This window comes from Tinamus guttatus, unplaced genomic scaffold (assembly GCF_059628265.1).
Source record: "Tinamus guttatus ecotype Peru unplaced genomic scaffold, ASM5962826v1 Tinamus_guttatus_pri_ptg000293l, whole genome shotgun sequence".
In the NCBI taxonomy this organism is placed as follows: Eukaryota; Metazoa; Chordata; class Aves; order Tinamiformes; family Tinamidae; genus Tinamus; species Tinamus guttatus.
In genome coordinates, this window is record NW_028288827.1 from 811,452 (window position 1) to 832,036 (window position 20,585).

Here is a 20,585-nt window from a genome sequence, read left to right on the forward strand (position 1 = left end):
TTTCTAGGAATGCTGCAAGAGTTGCACGGACTGGCCCTGTGGGTGGAATGAGGTTTTTTACCAGAGGACAAGGCAGGGAGCATAGCAGGGACCTGTGTTTCTCCAAACCAACCCAGCTGTGTGATAACCCCAGGCATCAGAAGTGCCGTGGCCGGTGTTTCCATGCCCTTATGGGAAGCTTGGTGCTGCCTTCAGTTTTCTCTCCACTTGCTTCATTTTACTGTCTTCTTCTCGCCACAAATTCCCCCTTGACCCTTCGTTTTCCCCTTCCTTTTATCTTCTTTCCTTCTCCCGTGGAGCGGCAGCGATTGGTTTAGCCAGATTAAGTTTCCTCCCGTTGGCCTTAAGTAACCAACAAGACTTGGAAGCGCAGAAATCCGGGGTATCCCGAACCCTGTGCGGAGAACTGAGCTGTAACAGTTCCAAATTACCCTTTATACCAATCCAAAAAAGGTCTCAAAGAGGGAAAAGAGAAGCCTAATCCCCCCCAGGCATCGTTGCCGTCCGCGCCGTGACGTTGCCGCGCGGTGACGCTTCCTCCTTTCCGTGTGCCCAGAACCTCGAGGTGGACGGGCTCTCCTACAGGCTGGAAGGGCTGAAGAAATTCACGGAATACACGCTGCGTTTCCTGGCCTACAACCGCTACGGCCCCGGCGTCTCCAGCCAGGAGCTCGTGGTCACCACGCTGTCCGACGGTGAGTCCGGGCCACCACGGGTGGGACATTCGGTAGCCGTGCTCCCCGCTGCCCCAACCATCATCCCCAGGGATTATTTTCCCTATTTCACATCATGGCAGTCTTTATTTCCTCCCCTCAACAGCAAATCTTGCCTGTTTTCTTTGCATCTGAATAAAAACCGCCGCGTTTTCCTTGTGGGGCTGCAAAAGGTGCCTGTGTTTCAATTTGTGCTCGGTCACGATGGCTGCGCTGTCGTTCCTGCAGAGCCTGCTTTCCACCTCGTGCATCTTGCATGCTCCAAGTGCTAAATTGAATTTTATTTGAAATTCGGAAGCGTTTAGTTGTGTCTAATATCCAAACCTGCTACATGCCTGACTCCTGTCGAAGGCAGCGGGCCTGATCGCCACGGCTGGCTAAAACAGGCGTGACATTATTGAAGTAATTTGGTCTACAAAAGTGTCAGAAACGTCTAAACGGGAGGCCGGTGCTCTCCGTAGTGTTTGTGCATGCAAAGCCCAGGATTTCTGCCAGTCACTCCATGCTGATTTCTCTGAATGCAGGTTTTTTGCTGGCAAAAAGCACTATTTTGAGGAGGAAACAGAGTTCTACCATTTCAGAGGGGGATGAAGATTAACTGGAGTGATGAGAGTTTATCAACTTAGCAGGCAGATCCCAAGGCAGCTTGATGTAATTACCTCCAAAATCCTCAGTGTAAGGAGTTGTTAGATAGCTGGGACCTCTAATTGGAGGAAATGGGAAGCTCTAAAAGGAAAGGTTAAAAGATTTTTATCCGGGGCAGCGTTTTGTTTAAAGACCTTACAAGAAGTGTCAAGGTAAGCTTTGAAAATGGGATTTACACACAGTTAATTTGCACAGAATATGAAGGGATGGATGTTCCAGCTGCCCTGTCCTGTCTTGGGGTCATTAACTTAGGTCTCTTCCATGGCAAAAAATGTTTTTTTTTTCCCTTTAATCAAGGGAATTGAAATGTTTGGAGTGGGAACCTGGATACCTGGGGCCAGGAAGGAGCAGACTGGGATTTCCTGGGTCTATCCTGCTATTTTAGTCCGTGGTATTCCAGACTTTTCATCAGAGTCATCCGTGATCCCCACAGCTCCTTTGGCACCGTGATTGCACGTTTGACACCTCTGCAGTGTTTTTCCAAGTGCTGCTTATGTCTCCCCATCTCCTTCAGCTTTCCGTCGTAATACAGGCTGGGGCTTGGCAGAATAAATTACTGCACACTTATAATTATAAAAACAAAAGGAAAACAAGCGAAAATGAATATTTTGCATAATGTATGTAGATTTAATTCACACTGCGAGGTGTAGAACGGTGGCCCGGTGCTCCGCTTTGGTTTTAAATGTCATCGTAAGTGAGGAAGGGAGAGATTGTTATTCATGAGCCTGAAAATTATCCCCAGCAAGTGTTTCAGAACGCTTCACCTGTCTAGGAACAAAAATCATCGCTAAAGAGGAGGTTTTTGTGAGACTGTTCCAGAAAACGGGTAAAATACGGTGCAAAGGTGCATCTGGAAGAACACAGTGTTTATTTTGCTCTCCATTTAAGCTGCAATCTGTTTTGCAGACTTCTGCACTGCAATTCATCCACCACCGTCACTTAAGGGTTGGCAGGTCTCCTCCGTTAGGATCCAGGGCTGGAAAAAAAGGAGGAAAACCGGGTTTCCCACGTCCTGCCAGTGGCTTTCACTTCTGGATGAAAATATCTTTTGCTTTTTGTGCCTTAGCATTCGCTCTGGACCATCTTTGGAGCGAAAGCGAAGGTCAGAAAAGGCAAAAAACCTGGAAAATTGGTCCGAATTTCCCTTTTGTTTGTAAAAATGACCCGAGTGTTTTTAACCTTCCCTCTTAAGAGCGTGTTTGTGCCCGAGTGGGTTATTTCTCTCCCCAGCCCCAATCGTTTGCCTTGGGGTATGTGACACGGTAGCTAATTTCCCAGAAAAAGCCTAATATTGGTTTTTGCCTGCAGGTCTGTAGGCAGAAATGGGCTGCAAAGCTCTGGGATCTCATATATAGGCTAAGAAACACAGCCCAATCGAAGGGATTTAGTGTGGCTCTTCCACTGCAGGCAATGCACAACCCCAGGTTTGCACAATTGGCCACATCAAGGAAAATACTATATCTTTAATGCTTAGTTTCTGGTTTAAAAACACAGTATTTGGTCCAGCTACCTGCCATTTCCGAAGTGCTTTGGGCTCTCGTGCTTATGAATTTATCCAAATGCATTTAATTGCAGCAGTCTTATTTCATGCTTCCCGACTACTTGATTTAAGCATAATTTCGAGCCATAATTATAATATGAATGCATTTTTGGAGTGAAAATTGCGGATTGAAGTTTGGCTAGACCCAGGAGACAGCGTTTCCAGCAGGTTTCCAGCCATCCGTTGGTGACAGCGGGACCCGCGCGCCTCCAAGCTGGGAATCTCATGGATAAATCCGTGTCACCCTGGCAGTCCCACCTCTCCTGTGTAGCAAATTCCTCACAAATTATATTATCCATCTGTATCTTTTTGGAACATAGGTTCATATCCACCTCCAGCTGCCCGCAGGTGAGAATTCGTAGGAATTTTTGGATAAACCAACATTTTTTCAGGAATCAGGGTGAAAACAACAAGGGAGCTGCTCCTCATCCCGTCTCAGCTCTCAGTGGAATAGAGGAATCTCTGATGTGTCACTTGAAATATTAAACCAGAATTTCCTGGCAATACAAAACGTCCCCTCGACTGGAGGAGGACATGGAATAAAGATGGACAACGTTGTTGTGGCAATGATTCTGCAGCGGATGCTCGATCCTGTCTGGATTTATTTCTTGTGCGATTGGAGATCCGGAAGAGGAGATGAAAGTTGCATTATAGCCGAAACGGAATTGTGAAGGGTGACAAACAGCAACCAAAGAGAAATAATCAAAATAATAGAAAGTCAAACAAGAAAAAACGGCGAAAAATGTGTCTGATAAGGGAATAATATGAGATACTGGCAATTAGGATCAATCGTATGTAGGAGTAATGACAAGGGAAGAGGAGAGTGGCTATAAGTGGCTTTGCAGTTTAATTCTCTGGACAAAACCAGGACAATGTGTTTTGCCTGTGGCGTGGAAATGTGTCCTGACTCGGAGGCCACGGCTCAGCTTTTCCGGAGAAACCAACTGGAGAAATCTGGGATTTGTCCCGGTGGGGCACATGGGATCGGTGCCGTCTCCTTCGTGCTACGGGGCCTTGGGGAGATGGAGCATCAAGGATGCATCAAGGACGCTCCAAAATGCTGCACTTTAGGGATTTTTTCATTGAAAATAAACCTGAGCGGGAATTCCATGCCCAGGGTGGGGAAAATATCCAAGAGGAGAATCCCATTCAAGCATTTCCTGCACGAGCTTGTTGGAAATGGGAATATATAGCGTGGAAGAAATGTTGCCTGTAAATAATGAGCTCCTAATAATTAGCCCCTCAACTACATATACTCATTTAGACCTCAGGGAGAATCTTTGTAAGACCATGAGTTAAAGGCATGACCACATTTAAAAGTGGAGTAGATCTAACAAAGTGTCCTTGTTTAACAGAATTAAACCCGAGGTTAATCCAACTTGCTTAAAACTTGTTTAAACTCGTCGTTAAACGTTCAAGTTGAATTGTTGAACCCAATGAAACGGAATCCAAAGCCAGGATTCGCGAGCTAACGGGGTGTCCCCCTTCTCTCCTGTGCTTCTCCCCACGCAGTGCCCAGCGCCGTGCCCCAGAACGTGTCCCTGGAGGTGGTGAGCTCGAGGGTGAGTCGTCCTCGTTGCCCCTTTTTGGGCTAGGTAGCCCAGCCGCAGGTAAGCCCCGGGCCTGCTGGGGAATTCCTGCCTTCCTGCTGCCTCCATTCCCACCTCACGTTGCAGACTGCAAACACACGTAGCCATCCAGGTTCTGCTCCCGTTCGGAACGTCGTTTTGCAGGTTCTCTTGCAGGTTGGGCTCTCTCTTTCCATGCCATTGAGGAAGTAGGTTGATATTATCTCCTAATATTATTATAGGCATACCCTATAATAGGTTTTAATTGTGCTTCCTATTTATCAAGTGCTATTTCCTAATATATTCTGAAAGATATTTGGGTTTGTGCCCTTTCTTTTTATTCGTATTTTGGGTTTATTGAAACTATATTAGCTTTCGTATTCTGTCGCTTTTCCCTACTGGGCCCATTTAGAGGAAAAACACATAAAAATCCCCCAAGTTTTGTCTTTCCAGGATCCCTCAAAGCAAAACCATCCCCACGGACCTGCTCCGGAGAGATTCCCCTGGGCACAGTTAGCCACAACCAGGAGCCCAAAGCTGATTTCCAAGAACACTGAGTGCCTGTCAGGTTCATCTCGCTCCTCCACTTCTTCTTTTCATGAAATCAAATGTCTGTTCTGAACATTTCTTTCTTCCTTTCTTGGTTTTTTTTTAAAACATCCAGGCACAGTTACTTTTCAATTCCTCTTACATGTCGTGCCCAAAGGGCATTGATGTCTTGGAACATCTTGTTCCAAACCCCTGTGTTTACTTTTTCTTCCTTATTCTCAAGGGAAAATGTCACAGAGCAGTTGATCAGGTTTCGTGACCTTCTCCAATGATCATTCCATTTTCAAGCATTTTAGAACAAAACCAGGAAAACAAGCTGCAAGCAGGGGATGGGGCACGAATCCTGCTACCCTAAGACGTATTATTGCATTAATCCTTTCTTATGGGTATTTAAGAGATAGTAAAGACATGAAGATAGAGGTGTCCACAGCCCCGTTTTGTCTCCATCACCCTCGTAGCTCCCTTTGCAGCACTCACAGAGAACTAATTCAATTAAACCCAGCCAATTCCCAGGCTGATTAAATCAAAACAAGTCTCTAAATAACCGCGCCGCTCGCTAACTGCCTTTCCATCGTGCACAAAGGAGCCCAAGGCTGGCCGGGGCGGTTTCCAGAGTTGTTGAAAATTTTATCTCCATTTTAATAAGCTTTCTGCCTTTGTGCTATTTTTCTTCCGTGCTGACAGACCTATTAATTTAATAACATAACGGAGATGGCCGAGGTTGATATGAATTGCTATGATGGTGATTATTGCTGGATATTGAGCGACTGGAGGCCTCAGCCGGATCGGAATTGCTCGGAATGGGGACGGGGACAAAACCACAGCTCCCTGCCCCCAAACTTCCCGCATCCTTTGGAGTTATCCTGGATTTTCTTCTCCCACGAGTTAATCACGTTCGGTGTCTTCCTTGGAAAAGGAGCACGGTGGCGGGGATAGCGTATATCCATGTGCACATACATATGGATGCGTTCCCCTGCGCTTGAAATTCCGTGCATGATTCAAATCGAACACAAAAAATAACCCTTTCTGTCCTCGCTTTTGGGGAAAAAATGCAGCCATATGTGAATCGCTTCTAATGGGAAGTCAGAAATATAGTTCTGATTTGTTTTTCTGTTCCAAAATGCTGCTTTGCTCAAGAAAGAGGGCGGATGTGATGTTTAATAGATGAACGGAGTTTCATCAAGGAACTGTCTGCTTCAGTTCTCCCACTAGCAGAACCAACAGTATTTATGTATTTGTTTGCTTCCCTTCTTCCTTTAAATATTGATGGTTTTTTCCTTTCCGTGCTTCTTAATGTTTGATACGTGTTAATACTTGGCAAATTGGAACTGTATAAATAGCTGTCAGGTTTATTCATTTAAAAATCTGTTATTTTATTCCTTCTTCCCGTTTTAAAATACACAGCAAACTAGAGGTAATATCCTTTGATCACGCTGAGCGTGGATTTAATCCATGGATTGATAAATGCTTCCGTTCAAAGGAGTGGGCATTGGGTTCATGTTTCCCATACTGTAGCTGGGGGTCTGAGGACAAAACCTGGAAAATTCTCCTGGTAAAAGCTAAAAACAAGGTAACAAATCTGGTTTCTTCCTGTATTTTCCCATGCTTGTGTGGAAATGCCCACCACACATAGAGAGAAACTTGGTGATCGTGATCCCAAGAATCATTCCACAAAGCAAAATTTATACATTTCTGGTATTTTTAAAGGCACTATAAAAAAAAAAACCACAGGAAGAAGTTTACATTTTCAAAAATGACAGGTTTTTCTTCGAACTTGGCCTAGGATAAATTGGCTGACTTGGGAAGTAGCATCATTTTCTCTCCTCTTGCAAAGCAAAGAAGCAGCAGCACAGGGTAAAGCAGTGCTGAGAACACCCTGGACGCTCCAAAACTGTATCCGAGGTGGGAAAATAAACATTAATGAGATCTAGAATCGAACGGGTGGTTTAAAAGACCCCACGAAAAGAAAATCAGCAGGACTGTCTCCACTATTTAGAGAAGTGTCCTCTGGAAACAATGTATATAACCTTTAATGTATTACTTATGGAGACGGCCCTGGAGAAAAGAGATCTTTAACCTTTAAATCTATTACTTACCAGGAAAGCGGAGCAACAAGCATGGAGCTTAACCTTTAAGAGGAGAAAATTTGCTGATCGCTCCGAAGTCAATAGCTGCTGCTTCTCACTTTTAATTACACACGTTGCCAAGACCGAAGGCGTTTGGGACATTCCCTCTGCGCTGAATCCTTCGGAAGAGGCGGATTTGGACCCGCTCCGGCTCTTCCCTGGAATAGGGAAATGATTTGGTCCCAGTTTTGGAGTGCTGTCTGATACCCCGCTGCTTGGTCCGTGATAACTCCCAGAGGTTGTGGTGTCAAAGCGGGGTAGATTCATGGTGTTATGGGATTTGATTAAACTTGTTTAAGCTGATGGATGTCCCAGCCACCTTTTCGTTTAAGTTAAATTTAGAGATACTATTAAGCCACTTAATGCACCCAGGCAACGCGCGCGAGAGAAGCTCTGGGCAGTTATTTCTTAATGATAGCGACTCGGCGCCTTCTGACCGGTGCAGCGCGAGACATATACCCAGAGACCAATAAAGCAAATTAATGAGCTATGACACTGATTAGTAGAGCTATATGGGCCTGGCTATCTCGGAGGGAAACAATAAAAAGCCTCGAGAAGGAGAAAAACAAGGTCACAAGGAAGCAGTGGCTTCCTTGGAAGCGGTGGCTTTGCCTTGGGTGGCTGCAGGCCCACAGCCTTGGAGGGCTCCATCCTGCTTTATTCCTATATGGATTCCAGCTCCATTCAGCCCATTGCTGCTCCATCAGGAGAGAAGAGCTGCTGGACCCGCTCTGCTCACCTAGGTTGGGCTTCAACTGTTGGCCATGGAGAAGAAGGTCCATGAAGTCTTGGTGCGCCGCCACGTTGACGTCTCGCGCTTCGTAGTCGCGTAGGTGGCTTCAACGGGTCCCAGACTCATCCTTCACCTTGGAGGCATCTCTGTGTTTCCAGGTGTCCTTTCGAGGAGCATTTCTTTGGGAAAATGCCTCCATTCCTGCTAGTGGAAGTGTCGGATGGTGCCGATCCGTTGGTTGCTCTAATATTTCCTCTCGCTCCCTTTGCAGATCCGTATCCTTCGGCAATTAGGCGCTTCGGCTGGCAAAATAATTCCTAATCATAGCAGGCAACTCTGGGCCTAAATATATTTCTTCCTAATTTGATGTGTTGTGGTAAACAGTTTATTCATTTCTAAATAAATCCCTTGAAAATCAACGGCGTAACATTAGTCCCGATAAGCACAGCGTTGTTTTTAATAGCAGACAAAGCAGCTGACTTGAACAGAACTGTCTCCCTTCCAGGAAAAGTGTTTAAATTAGCAAAAAAAAAAGCTGTGCTTGTAATTGCAACAAGGAGCTAGGGAATTTAATGTCTTAATCCCATGTCCTAATAGGAAAAGGTTAAATTCTGTGGGGCACTTCCCATTGAATAGATGTGCTTGAGTCAGAGGATTCATGTCCCTGCGTGCTCGGGGACAGGGATGCTCTATGGGCTGCTGTTTGGGGGCTCCAGTGAAGAAATAGAAACAACTTTTTTTGTGTTATCCACAAGATTTCTGCCCTGATGACAAAGTTCTTGAGTCTGGAGGCTGCAGTAGACCTTTGGAAACATGATTAGCTGAAAAACTGTGGGCAACAGAGAAGATTTTCTGCAGTAAAAGCGAGTTTTCGGTTATAAACATGTGTATTTGAGCCGCTTCGAGTGAGAGGCAAGCCAAGCTCTTTTGCAAGGATGCTCTCGCTCCATAGTGAAAAATACCCGAGTAATAACAATTAACTTTTATGGAGTGCTTCTCATCTCAGAGTGCTTAACAAATACAGACTAATTAATCGCTGCATGTGCAGGCAATGAGAGAGGACGCGGTGGAAGAGGCTGGTTTGGTTCCTGGTACCGGGTCCTTAACGTGACACGGAGCTGGTTGGGCTTTGAGATGTGACCCCTGCACGTCCTCATTGCAACCAGCTTCTGGAGTTCTCATTTTCCAAAGTGTTGAGCCGACACAATCGCAAAGTCAATAAAAGCTGCATTTTGAACGAATAAAGGACTCCGATACAGCGAAAACTGAGCAAAATTGTTAAGGAATTGCATAGTAAGCATCATAAAGCACCCCAAATTAGTGGAGCTTAATCTTTCCAAGTCCAATGTGAGAAGGGGATAATGTCATCCTTTCCACAGGAGTGCCGTGAAAATAAACTCAGAAATGAACATATAAATTAAATTCATTAGTGTTTGCAAAGTGCTTACGCTACAGAAATCCCACGAGGCGCTTAGTAATTTTATCTTCTGACCAGGGTTGAAAAGTAAGTTGTGTTTGAACAACAGCGAGCAAGCAAACTAATGAATATCTTTTAGGGAAATAAATCACGTAGATGCCATGCAGCAAGGCATGGATCTGAAGCCACCGGGGGACTCGGCGAAGGCTGCCTAGCGTTTTCCTAACCCTTGACTTTGCAGGATGATGTTTCAATAGGATTTTGCAGTCATTTCCTATCTTATTGAGAAAATAAATGGGGAAAAAATCTTTTGTCAAAGTGCAATATTTTGTCCTCTTTCCTTGTAGAAATTTTAGTATCCTACGAGCTCGATGGGCTCCTTGTTTCTACCATGTGGGAGGGACCCGTTCCAGAAAATACGTATAAATTTAACTTGACCAAAGTAATATTTATTTATTTATTTTTGTCTCTGAAGCAGACCAGATTTTTTAATCAAAACTTTCTGCAGCAGTTCACTGGAGGCAGTTTTCTTCCCCGTTAACGAAGCTAATTTAATTCCGCAGATTCCACCTGCTTTGAAATCTGTTGCCCACATTTCGCTGTCTTGTCTAGGGAGCCATTGCTCCTCTCAAAGTCGATTCGTTTTAATCTAGAAAGTCACGTTTTTCTGCTTGGCGTCCGTTTCTTCACTTCCCATTCGTAATTCCTGCCCCCCCTTCAATATGTGGGAACAAGCTGGGGTAAGTCTCCTGCATATTCCTAAGCTTATTTTCAGCACCAATGTTCTCCAGCTCCCCTTACATGTTAATTATATTATATTCAGCTTCTCTACATGTTTTCAGAAGTTTAAAAGCAAGCTGGTGAGAAGCTTATGAATAAGAGAGGGAATTTCTTCCTTTAGGTCGGCTCCAAAATCCTTTTAGGACAGTGGGAATATTTCCACCCACCTCAGTGAGCATCAGTCCATCCCCTCATGCAAACTCCTGGATTATTTTGGTTTTCTTGACCTGCCACGAAGGCACAAGGATACGTCAATCTAGAAAGCGCAGTTGGCTGTGAAGATCCTACATCAATGCTTGTCCATCCAACGTCCTTCCCAACACGGCGTGTGAGGAGCACCAGAAGAGCAAGCAGCGTCTGTAGAGAGCCATGGATGATCCTTCCCAACATTTCCTCATTCCTAATTTGTTTTGAAAGATGTTATCGGAGGTCTTATTAAATTTGTTAATTATATTAAGAAGAAAGCATTAAAGAAGAAGATGGACAAACGCGTTGCTTCCGAGCAACTGTGATTGAATCATGCCAGGAAGTGCAGACTTTATTCATTAGCTTCTGTTGTTCCGTAGAGAATAACTTTGAAAAATGTTCATTCATTTTGTTGGATTGCACCCAGTGTTCTATAGTTTTCCGTCTAAACTGTGGAAGATGGGATGGCTTGACTGACTTATGGTTAATATATGTTTGAGATAAGAAAAAACGGGTGCAGAAATAGAAGCTGAGAATCACGATTCTTGGTGTGTTGGGTAGACGAGCGAGGTGGTTGGCAATGGAAGAGCCTTGAGGAGACTCCAGGGCCTTGAGAACCTACATGAATCCTTCCCTGCTCCGGAGGTGGCCCCAGATTTCATGCTGAGTCAAAAAACATTGACCTTGAAGAACCAACAGAATGGAGAAGAACCAACAGAATGTTGAAGAACCAACAGAATTATGATTCTATGATCTTCCACGCCGCTAAAACACATTAAAATGAGCCACCAGCAGCTCGGCAATGACATATCATAAAAGTTCACCGAATCCCGCTGCGTTACGGGATAAACAGGAGTGCTTCATCCCGGGACTCGGTCGGAATGCCCTTGGTTCCCGCCGGGGGATAATTTGGGTGTCTGCCTGCCGCTGATTTCCGATGGCTTGTAATGAGTCGTAAGGTTTTTGCAGCATTGGCAGAGTCTTTTTAATTGGATTTTATTTTTATTGCATTATTTAGGAAAAAGAAAAAAAAAGACAGCGAGTGCTTGTGCTTCGCTCATTTTCTTTAGTATTTCTTAACATCATATTTTAATTGCCTTTTATGTAGAGAGATACATTGGCAATATGTTCTTTTATCCTCCTCAGACGGATTGGCTTGGTGCCATTTGGGAAAGGAAATCTCTCTCCTGCATTTTGACAGCAGCCCGTACAGATTTATTGCATTTTTTGCCTTTCTCAATCATTATTCTTTATTGCCGTAAAGAAGAACGCGTGCGAAGCTTAAAAAACAAATAAGAATTTTCAGAGCTACAGGCTCAGGGGTTCAAGTACTTTGCAGGGAAGGAAGCTGTACATGGATCTCACTGCGTGTCATTATCTGTTTTCCCAAAGACCCTAAATTCTCCCTTTCTTGCTCCATTTCTCCTACTTATGCCCCTGGGTGCATTCGTGAGCCAGACCTTGCATTGACACCTATAGGTTGTACATCCTTAAGGCTGTTCTCCTTCAACCTATTATTTAAGAGATTAAATGCGAGGCATGAAGGCTCCTGAGGGACACAGACCATCCATCTGCAAAAATAAATAAATATATAAATAACAGTAATATAATGGAGTTTATCAAAGGAGTTAATCAGTGAAAATTCGTAATTCCTAAGAGTCAAATCCACCGACCCTTGGCGTCTTTTGAAGAGATGATTAAATGTCAAAACATTTAAGTGCCAAAATGGTTACATTAATAAAACTATGCAGTCAGAATCATTTAAGGGGAAGAGAAATGTGTTTAAGATTTCAGTAAAATTGTTAGCTTGGCTAAAACTGCATGTGATTTACGCACTATAGGGCATAAATACCTTGAATATTTAGCCAAGAAAGAAGACTTTGCACTGCAGAATAACAAGGCTTTGTGAATTCTTCCTCTTGGAAACTTAACCCGAAAACAGTTATAAATTTACATTCCCTCCTTGAGGTCTTTTTGCTTGGGAGATTTCTCTGTCTAAATGAAAATCGGGACCTGAGGTTTCCTTCTTTTTCCATTTAATGACTTTTACGATTTTATGTCTTAATTATGTATAACCTAAGGGTTTTTCCCTTTGCTGTTTTCCTTTTCTCCTTCTTTATTGATGATGTGAACGTGGTTGTGGGAGTAATGGGTCTATCTTCTCAATTCCTGTTGCAGAATCAGGGAAGAGGGAAACCATAAAAGATATTGGATGTTCTGAAGCCGTCTGGCTGAGGAGGATAGATGGGATTGGGAGCAGGAATAGTTGGAAATTAAAATCCAAGAGGAAAATTGGCTGGGGCAGCAGTCCCATAGCCAAAACGATGTGGGCTTCCATCTTCAAAACACACAGAACAGCCTCTGTAGAATAAAACAATTACAACTGAGCTTAAATTACGTGAGATTTATGGGATGATTCGTGCCAGAATTAGCTTTGCTTCCATTAGCTTTTCACCAGGAAAAGCTCGATATAGCTCCATTTTCCTTGGGCTGGATCAGGAGATGGAAAGAAGGATGATGATTCCGGGGAAAAACACTCCATAAAAGTCGATTCTTACATAAAAAAAACCCTTTTTCCAAGCAGCAGTAGTGTGCAGGCATCATAAAATTTCACAAATATATAGATCAATACTCTCTCAGCCTTTGAGTAATGAGGCCAAGTGATTCTGGCCGTGTCCCCTTCATCTGGAGGAAGGAGGATTGTCCATCACCATCTGCAGCAGCCCTTGAAGCACTTTGGTTCATTAAGTCCCTTCAGAGCTGCATATTAAATGCTGGTCGGGTAACTAAATATCTCCAAATCTCTTCACCTCCTTTGTATTGATTTATTAAACTGTTTCCTATATTTTTATGTACTCTCTAATCTATTTACTTCTGCTCTTCCCGCGGATGCTTAGGCAGGCTCCCGCGTTCCCTCTCTGCTGTAGTTTTATTTTGTCCCCAATAAGGTTTCCATTGGCACCCAGCAGTGTTTGGCACCTTGCTCCTCGTGTCCAGGTGAGTTATTTTATCCAAGCGGAGCTCGTAGAGCATTTTCCAAGAGAAAATGCTAAAGAACACCACGAATTTCCAAGAGGTGACATCTGGCGTCGTTTATTCAGAGTGGAAAACCTCTGAAATTGGCTTCCTACAAGTGGATAAAGGTCTCTAATTTTTTAATAGTTGCTTCCCTCTTCCTATAAAGTTAGCAAATTTGAAGCATGCTATGATATTACGCAGTGAAAAGTTCCCTCTTGCCTCCTGGATGATCCATATAAGTTCTTAAGTGCTTATGGGCTCTTCCAGAGGTTGAGGATAGAGCAGTCTTGTGTGCTAAATACTGACCAGCTGCTTCATTTACTTAATTTACCTAATGAACAAGCGTGTTGGATGTGGCACTGCCAAGTTACTTGGTAAATTCCACATAAAAAACAGTTCTAGGATATTAACAGCACTTGTCCCTCAAGGACCCGCTCCCATGGTAATGACAGCAGATGGGGCTCAATTGTGTCATATAATTCACACATTTTTGTGATTTTTTCTATATATTTTTGATATCCCTTTTCTTACTATCAACTTGATCTCACGCCGTATTTTCTTGCTGCGTTGATCTCTCGTTTGTGGAGCTATAACTGAAAAAAACCTTTTTTAATTAGACTGGACCGAGGAACATCTAGTAACACCCAATAGAGGTTAACAGGAGATGTCCGGGCCAAGACTTTCAAGCCTAGGAGATTTCCTTAAGCTTGTAACCAACTGGCATCATCTCTAAGCGTGCAGAGAATTAGGCAAATCCATTGAATTTTGTCAGCTCTGGCTGATTTTAGGGGGAAAAATATAATAATATTATTATATTAAGAAAATTGTAATATTATAAGATATTGTTTTGGGGCATCAGAGGGTTTTGTTTGACTATATATGTAGCTATAATTGTTTTAGAATTGGTGGTTGTTTCTCCTAAGCCGGAGAAAAATGATATTTGAAATTTTTTTTAATTGTTTTTCTAGAGCTAAAAAAGAAAATCTATTTGTATGCCCGCGTGCTGTGGAACTGTGTAGTGCTATTGAATGCACGCAGGGAATGAAAGGTCTTTAATTAAGTAGATGCCAATGGGTGCAAAATTTAAAGGCCCATGCTGAATGACCCTCATCATTAATCCTAAAATCAATATAATGCGCTACTTGTCTAATGACCTCTGGTCGTTTCCCTTTCCCAAATGAATTTGGTGTCTAAGTCCCATGATAATTAAGAGACCCCCGGCACTTCCATTTTTGGAGAATCAACATAATTAAACCGAAAATTCAACTGAAAACGTCTGAAAATGTAGAGATCAAAAAAACTCCCCGTGCTTCAAAGCACTTCTGTGCTTCCCTCACCTTCTTACCAGGATTACTCATCTTCCTCTTCCATCTCGGAGCGATTCCGCAGGGATTTTACACCCGTTTGCAGCATTTCTCTCTTCTTAGCTGGGCCACCCCTTTGCGTGCAGCAAGGAGCCAACACATTACCCCAATTTGCTCTCCCTACAGCTCCTGATATCAGCTCCTACATTAATACTATTTAACATGGATTTTTATTTTATTTTTTTGAATATTCTGGAGAACTTATTAGCCTTGAATTATCTCAAAATGAGAAGTCAAAGTTTTGAAAATTTTCCTGAAGGTGCAATTAAAAATACACATTTCAAGCAAATGACAGCTTTTCAGTGACTGCAAAAAGTTTTCTTTGCAATGCTTTTACTTATAAAATTAGCCTGAATTAATGTGACTTTTCTGCGACAGGCGTTCGCGTTCTCCCATAAACGTTTTATACGTAGGCAATTTCAATATGCAAAATGAGCAAATCTGTTTTTAATCCAATCACTCCTCGGGTTGAAAAATGGAGTTTGTTCTGCCCTCATGCAGAAACCTCGACGTTATTTTGCTCAGCGTTGGAAACCTGAAGTATTGATTTGGAAATGCATAATTGATTGTAACAATAAATCACTAGGCAACCTATGCATGAAAATGGATTTTGCTATTGCAGTAATTAATTTGAAATGTGCTATAACGTATTTATGCAGGGATTCAGCAACTCAATAATGGTAATAAATTGTGTTTGGTCAAAAACTGTCCGCTGTGATGCAGTGGATCAAATTTTGTGTGTCCAAAAATTTGTAATACACTGCAATAGGAGACTATAGAGATACATTTGTTAGATGTTGCTCCATAAGATACCTTTAATATCCTGAATACCTGAATTGGTGGCTTATAAAGAACAAGCTTTAGGAAAGAAATATTAATGTACAATATGCTTTATCAGTCCTGTAAATGTGATGTTTTCCTGTAATAAAATCCTTTATCCAACTTAGGTGAGACATGCAATATTTAGATAAAAAAAAAAGAGTTACTGGTCGTTTCTTTGCCCAAATTTCAACGCTAATATCTCCTCTGTTACAGAGCATCAAAGTCAGCTGGTTGCCTCCACCACCAGGTACACAAAATGGATTTATTACAGGCTATAAAATCCGACATAGAAAGACTACCCGCAGGGGCGAGATTGAAACCCTGGAGCCCAACAACCTCTGGTACTTGTTCACAGGTCAGTGTTCGCTCGGTCCAGCCTTGCAAGGGTTTGATGAATTAAATGCTTTGGGGATAAAATACACCTTCACTTCAAGGGAATATCGATTTCTCTACCGGCAGGTAGCGTTTACTGTGTTGTGCAAAGACAATCTTTATTTTTTTGAAACGCATCCTTTCCTAATGCTTTTAACCGTACGCTTGGCCCCTGGATTTTATCATTTGCATTAGTGAACTTGAAGCCGAGTTTGTGTTTGCTAACTCAATCCTCAGTCTCCAATTTCCCTTTGCCTGCAAAAATATCCGTTTCCCCTGTTGCTTTTCCAAGACTTTAGGTGGGAAAAATGATCTCCTCCCAAAATAAGTGCAGTAGCAGATCACAGCCAGTGTATGTTTGCAGCGAATGAGTGATCAGATCAGTATTATAACAGCCAATTCCAATAGGTGAAAATGCTTCTTTTTACACATTTTTATTTATTTCTGTGTCATTAGGACTCGACAAAGGGAGCCAATACAGTTTCCAGGTGGCTGCCATGACCGTGAACGGGACCGGCCCCCCGTCGGACTGGTTCACGGCGGAGACCCCGGAGAACGATCTCGATGGTAAATAATAATAATAAACAAGGAAATAACACCAACAATCCTAGCAATGCACTAAATAAATACTCAAACGTCTCAGCTGCTGTTTCCTAGGGTTTTTTTTTTTTGGCAGATGTTAGAAATTCAGGTTGGCAACAAAGCTGAATAATCCGTAAAAGACGATGGGGATGCAGGTACCTGGAAACCGTGGGCTTTGTAAACCTGACACAAAAGGAAGAGCAAAAACAGCCTGAAATGAAAGATAAAATGGCTGAGATATCTGAGAAAGAATGGAAGGAGAGTCATGAAAAAGTCTACCAAAACAAAATGAACCAGAGTACAAATAAAATGGAACAAAGAACGTGACAGATGGAAGTCATGGCAGGGCCACGTAGAAGTGATGAGAGCAAGTCTGTAGTAGGAAGGAGATGAATAGAAAATAAGGGAACACTGATGAAAATGGCTCTAATTTTTAAAACAAAATGAAGCACCTAGAAAGGATCAAAGGCAAGGCGGATGAAAGAATAAATAAATAATTAGTTTAAATGCACCACAGGGCTTGATGTTGGCTTGCTTTTGGCTGAAGGGCTTGCCTTATGATCTCAGAAGCAACCCACGCAGCAAATTTCTGCCCCTTTCATGTTCCTCCCATTACTTCCAAATGCGTTTTTCCGTGGAGCAGTCGTGGCTGCTTGCATTAAATGACATGAAAAATAAGCAAAACAGGTAGTTTTGGGTGGGCGTTTTCTATAAAAGAGGCTCCGTGGTTGCCCACACGATGCTCCGATAAGCCCTGGGGAGCAACCTCATTGCACCAAGTCCTGCAAGTGTCAGTTCCCAACCGCAATTCCCGCTCCGTCCTTCCGGATAACGCGGCTCCTCCTGCATCCCGGAGCAGCGCGCCGGCTCCCGCCGGATATTCCTTTTAATTAGTGTGTTTTGTTGGAGTGATTAGAAATCCAAACAGAGCTGCGTCCTCGAGGTTCCCTGGAAAGCGCGAGCGCCTTTGCACACAGCTGGGAAGTTTTGAAATATTTATTTTAAGCCTGCAATTTGGTGCTCAAAAAGAAAGAAACAAAGCAGTGCTTTTCCCCAAAGGGCTGCGTTTAAACAGCTTGAGCAAGGATGCAAGAGAATCCCTGATCACGTCGGGGAAGGTATTTTCCTGCAGGAAAAATGAGTTTAGGGTGCTTGGTTTCTGCTCACTGCCTGGAACAGATGGGAGCCGTATTAGATAGTGAGATAGTTTAACTTCAGCTCTAAATTAGTGCTTTAAGAGCATGGCTAGACTGCCATGGCCTTGTCATTTAAACTGGAAAGCCATCGGGGACAAAATCGCGGTAGTAAAAACGGCCCTGGCTTCATGCAATGCCCCTGCACGAAAGACTCAGGAAATTGCTAAAGTGACCCAAACGTGACGCGTTTTCCCAGCTTGTCACTGGAATTAGGGACCCATAAGTGGCCCTGGGTGACCAACACAGTCACTTAAGCTCTCAACAGGAGATGGCAGGGTCCCCAGCCTACTAATAGGGGATTTTGACTTTGCATTTTTGATGCAAAATGCACAGCACAAAAACTGAGAGCTATTTCAGAGTCAGAAAAGCATTCTATTTTTTTTTTCCAGAGACTATGGGAAAATAAAGTCAATTGAAATGCAATTAAAAATACTTAATAAAGAGAAAAGAGGAAGCCGAAGAGAGCTGGAAGGATCTGGGATATTGTGGATTTTCTCCCCAAATGGCAAAATATTTGCAAAATACATTCAAAAATATTGTTCACCCTGCTTAGCTTCACAAGGAGGGAGCAAGAAGTTCAAGAGCTCTTGGCTTTTTTGCATGGAGAAATGGTGATTTGGCTCCTCAATGCATCAATCGCGCGTGTGAATTGTCTGCAATAAATAATATGAACTCTTTGACTCCAATAGTTGTAATCCAACAGCTGCCTGGAGGTGTTTGTGCCGCGTTTGAAATCTATGTTGTGTAAGACATAAAAATTACAGCTTGAAGCCAGAAGAGTCTCTGAATATTCTGATTTTGCAGCTTGACAATCACTACTTTTAGGATGGTCGAGGAATTTCAGCGAAGCTCCTTGTTTCGACACTGCAAATGGCTGTTTTCTCTTTGGGTTCTGTAAGAAACGTGGTTTTGTTTCCAAAGCAGCACGTTGCAGAAATAGCCGTTCCAATAACTTCTGTTTCTGCCTTAAAGTCGCGTTTGGGATCGCAATTGCAATGCCAAGAGCTCCAAAAACTGCTTGGGGCTTCGTCCTGGTGCTGCGCTCGGAAGGACGCGTTGGAAAGCACGTAAAATAGCAAGGACGCTGTTGAAAAGTGCCAATTCCTCTTTTTCTTGCCTTTTCCAAGGTTTACAGTGGGAATGCTTCACAACTGCAGCGTGTTTTGTTGGAGTTTTCATCACTTTTTACTATTCCTGCTCTGTCCTTCTTGCTTTTGGCTATTATATTGCAAGTCTTTGCGTTGGGGTAAAATAGTGACTTGTCTCTTTCTGCTCTCAAAAAGACAAGCTACTGTGCAGCTCTAATGGAGAGACTTGGGATATGGTAGTTGCTGAGTAAACTCCAACAAAACGCATTTACACACCTGATCTTCAACGTGGAAGCAGGACAAAGTCTACCAAATAAAGATCCCGTGGTTAATTAGCACTTAATGAGTTCTACCTGAGAATACATGAAAGGTCTCGTTCTGTTATTGCATTTCTAAGTGTCGTGTATTATTTCTAAGTTGAGAGAGGCATATCCAGGAGTTAAAATTTGCTTGTTTTGCTGGAAAAGAGAGGTTATTGCCTGAAGATACTAGGATATCTCTAACAAAGTCAGCCTTTTTGGTTAAGTATTATGCTTCATCTGCAAGTCCAGGATAACTCAACGCAGTCAGGATCCTACTGACCTTGCAAATAGCTCTGTGAAGGGAAAAGGTGTCTCTAGCAAACCTCGAGCCGATCATCTGTTGTTTTCCCGTGTCATTTCAGCTCTGGTGTCCCTGTGCTAATGGTGACACTTTGTGTAAAACTGGCAGGAGAATGTAGCTCAGAAAAGAAATTGCATGTGAGCTCTGCATGTAACTCTGGGGCACCTCCTTGTTTCTTTGTTTCAATCTTCACTCAAACCTTATAAATCGTAAAGTTGGGTGAGTAGAGTATTAATCGATACCTTTTTTCTCTTTGAATCCCAGAATCCCAGGTTCCTGACCAGCCAAGCTCTCTTCACGTGAGGCCGTTGACGACGAGCATCGTCATGAGCTGGACCCCGCCGCTCAACCCCAACATCGTGGTCCGTGGCTACATCATCGGCTACGGCGTGGGCAGCCCCTACGCCGAGACCGTGCGCGTGGACAGCAAGCAGCGTTACTATTCCATTGAAAACCTGGGTGAGTCGTTGCTTCGAGTTGTAACGGCAGCAAGAGGTTCTACCCAAGGAAGAACCTCAAGAGGTTCTACCCGAAGAAGAACCTCTACCCAAGGTTCTACCCAGTTGGTTGGTAGGTTTGGTTGTAGGCAGCCTCTAGGGCCTCCTCATGCTGGTGGATGGCCCCGTTGGCACGTCGTGGTCTTGCTGGTGGCAGCACAGAGCCGGGTTGCGGTAGGTATCGGCCGCCATCGCCGTCGACGTCTTGGCCGCGTCCAACCGGAGGCTGCTCCTGGCCTTGTGCCCAATGGACAAATGCAGTGGAGGCCTTTTGAATGCCAGGTATGCCAAAATGTAACGTTTCACGTGGTGGCATTTATTCCAGCAGCAATTTGTGCAGCACCTGTGGAGATGCCTAGACCAGGTGTCTTCTTCAAGCTGTCCCCGTTGGCTTGAGAGTCTCTCCTGGTTTCTCAGTAGCCTCTAACACTGCTGGTGCTTCCTGGAGGAGCTGGTGTTGGCCCTCCTAGTTCTTCTGAAATCAAAACCAACCAGGTTGCTACATTTACTGTTTAAACTCGTTGGGGGATATAGAGCTGCTGTGGATTCCAGCCCCATCGCTCGGAGCAAATGGTGACCTTTGGCAAAAGATCTGTGGCATTGGATCCTGTGCCACTGGATGGCATGGATCGTAGTAGTTTTCTTTGCATTTCTTCTTTTTCTCAGTAGTTTTCTTTGCATTTCGTCTTTTATTTCAGCAACTGCTTTTTTGTTTTATTTCAAATAAGATTTCTGCTTAGTGGTCTGGGAATGATCCGATATGACAGGAAGATTCCTGGTGCCAAT

General features: G+C 43.4%; 1 protein-coding gene across 1 annotated transcript in view; it reads left to right on the forward strand.

The window, feature by feature from the left end:
- DCC (DCC netrin 1 receptor) overlaps positions 1-20,585 on the forward strand; it is a gene marked incomplete at its 5' end in the record, with an annotated part of 104,294 nt that overhangs the window by 40,862 nt on the left and 42,847 nt on the right. The window contains 5 exons of the mRNA XM_088527849.1: positions 557-695; positions 4,411-4,460; positions 15,675-15,816; positions 16,290-16,400; positions 19,567-19,761. Of these exons, the coding sequence (XP_088383975.1) occupies positions 557-695; positions 4,411-4,460; positions 15,675-15,816; positions 16,290-16,400; positions 19,567-19,761 (637 nt within the window). The remainder of the gene's footprint in view (positions 1-556; positions 696-4,410; positions 4,461-15,674; positions 15,817-16,289; positions 16,401-19,566; positions 19,762-20,585) is intronic.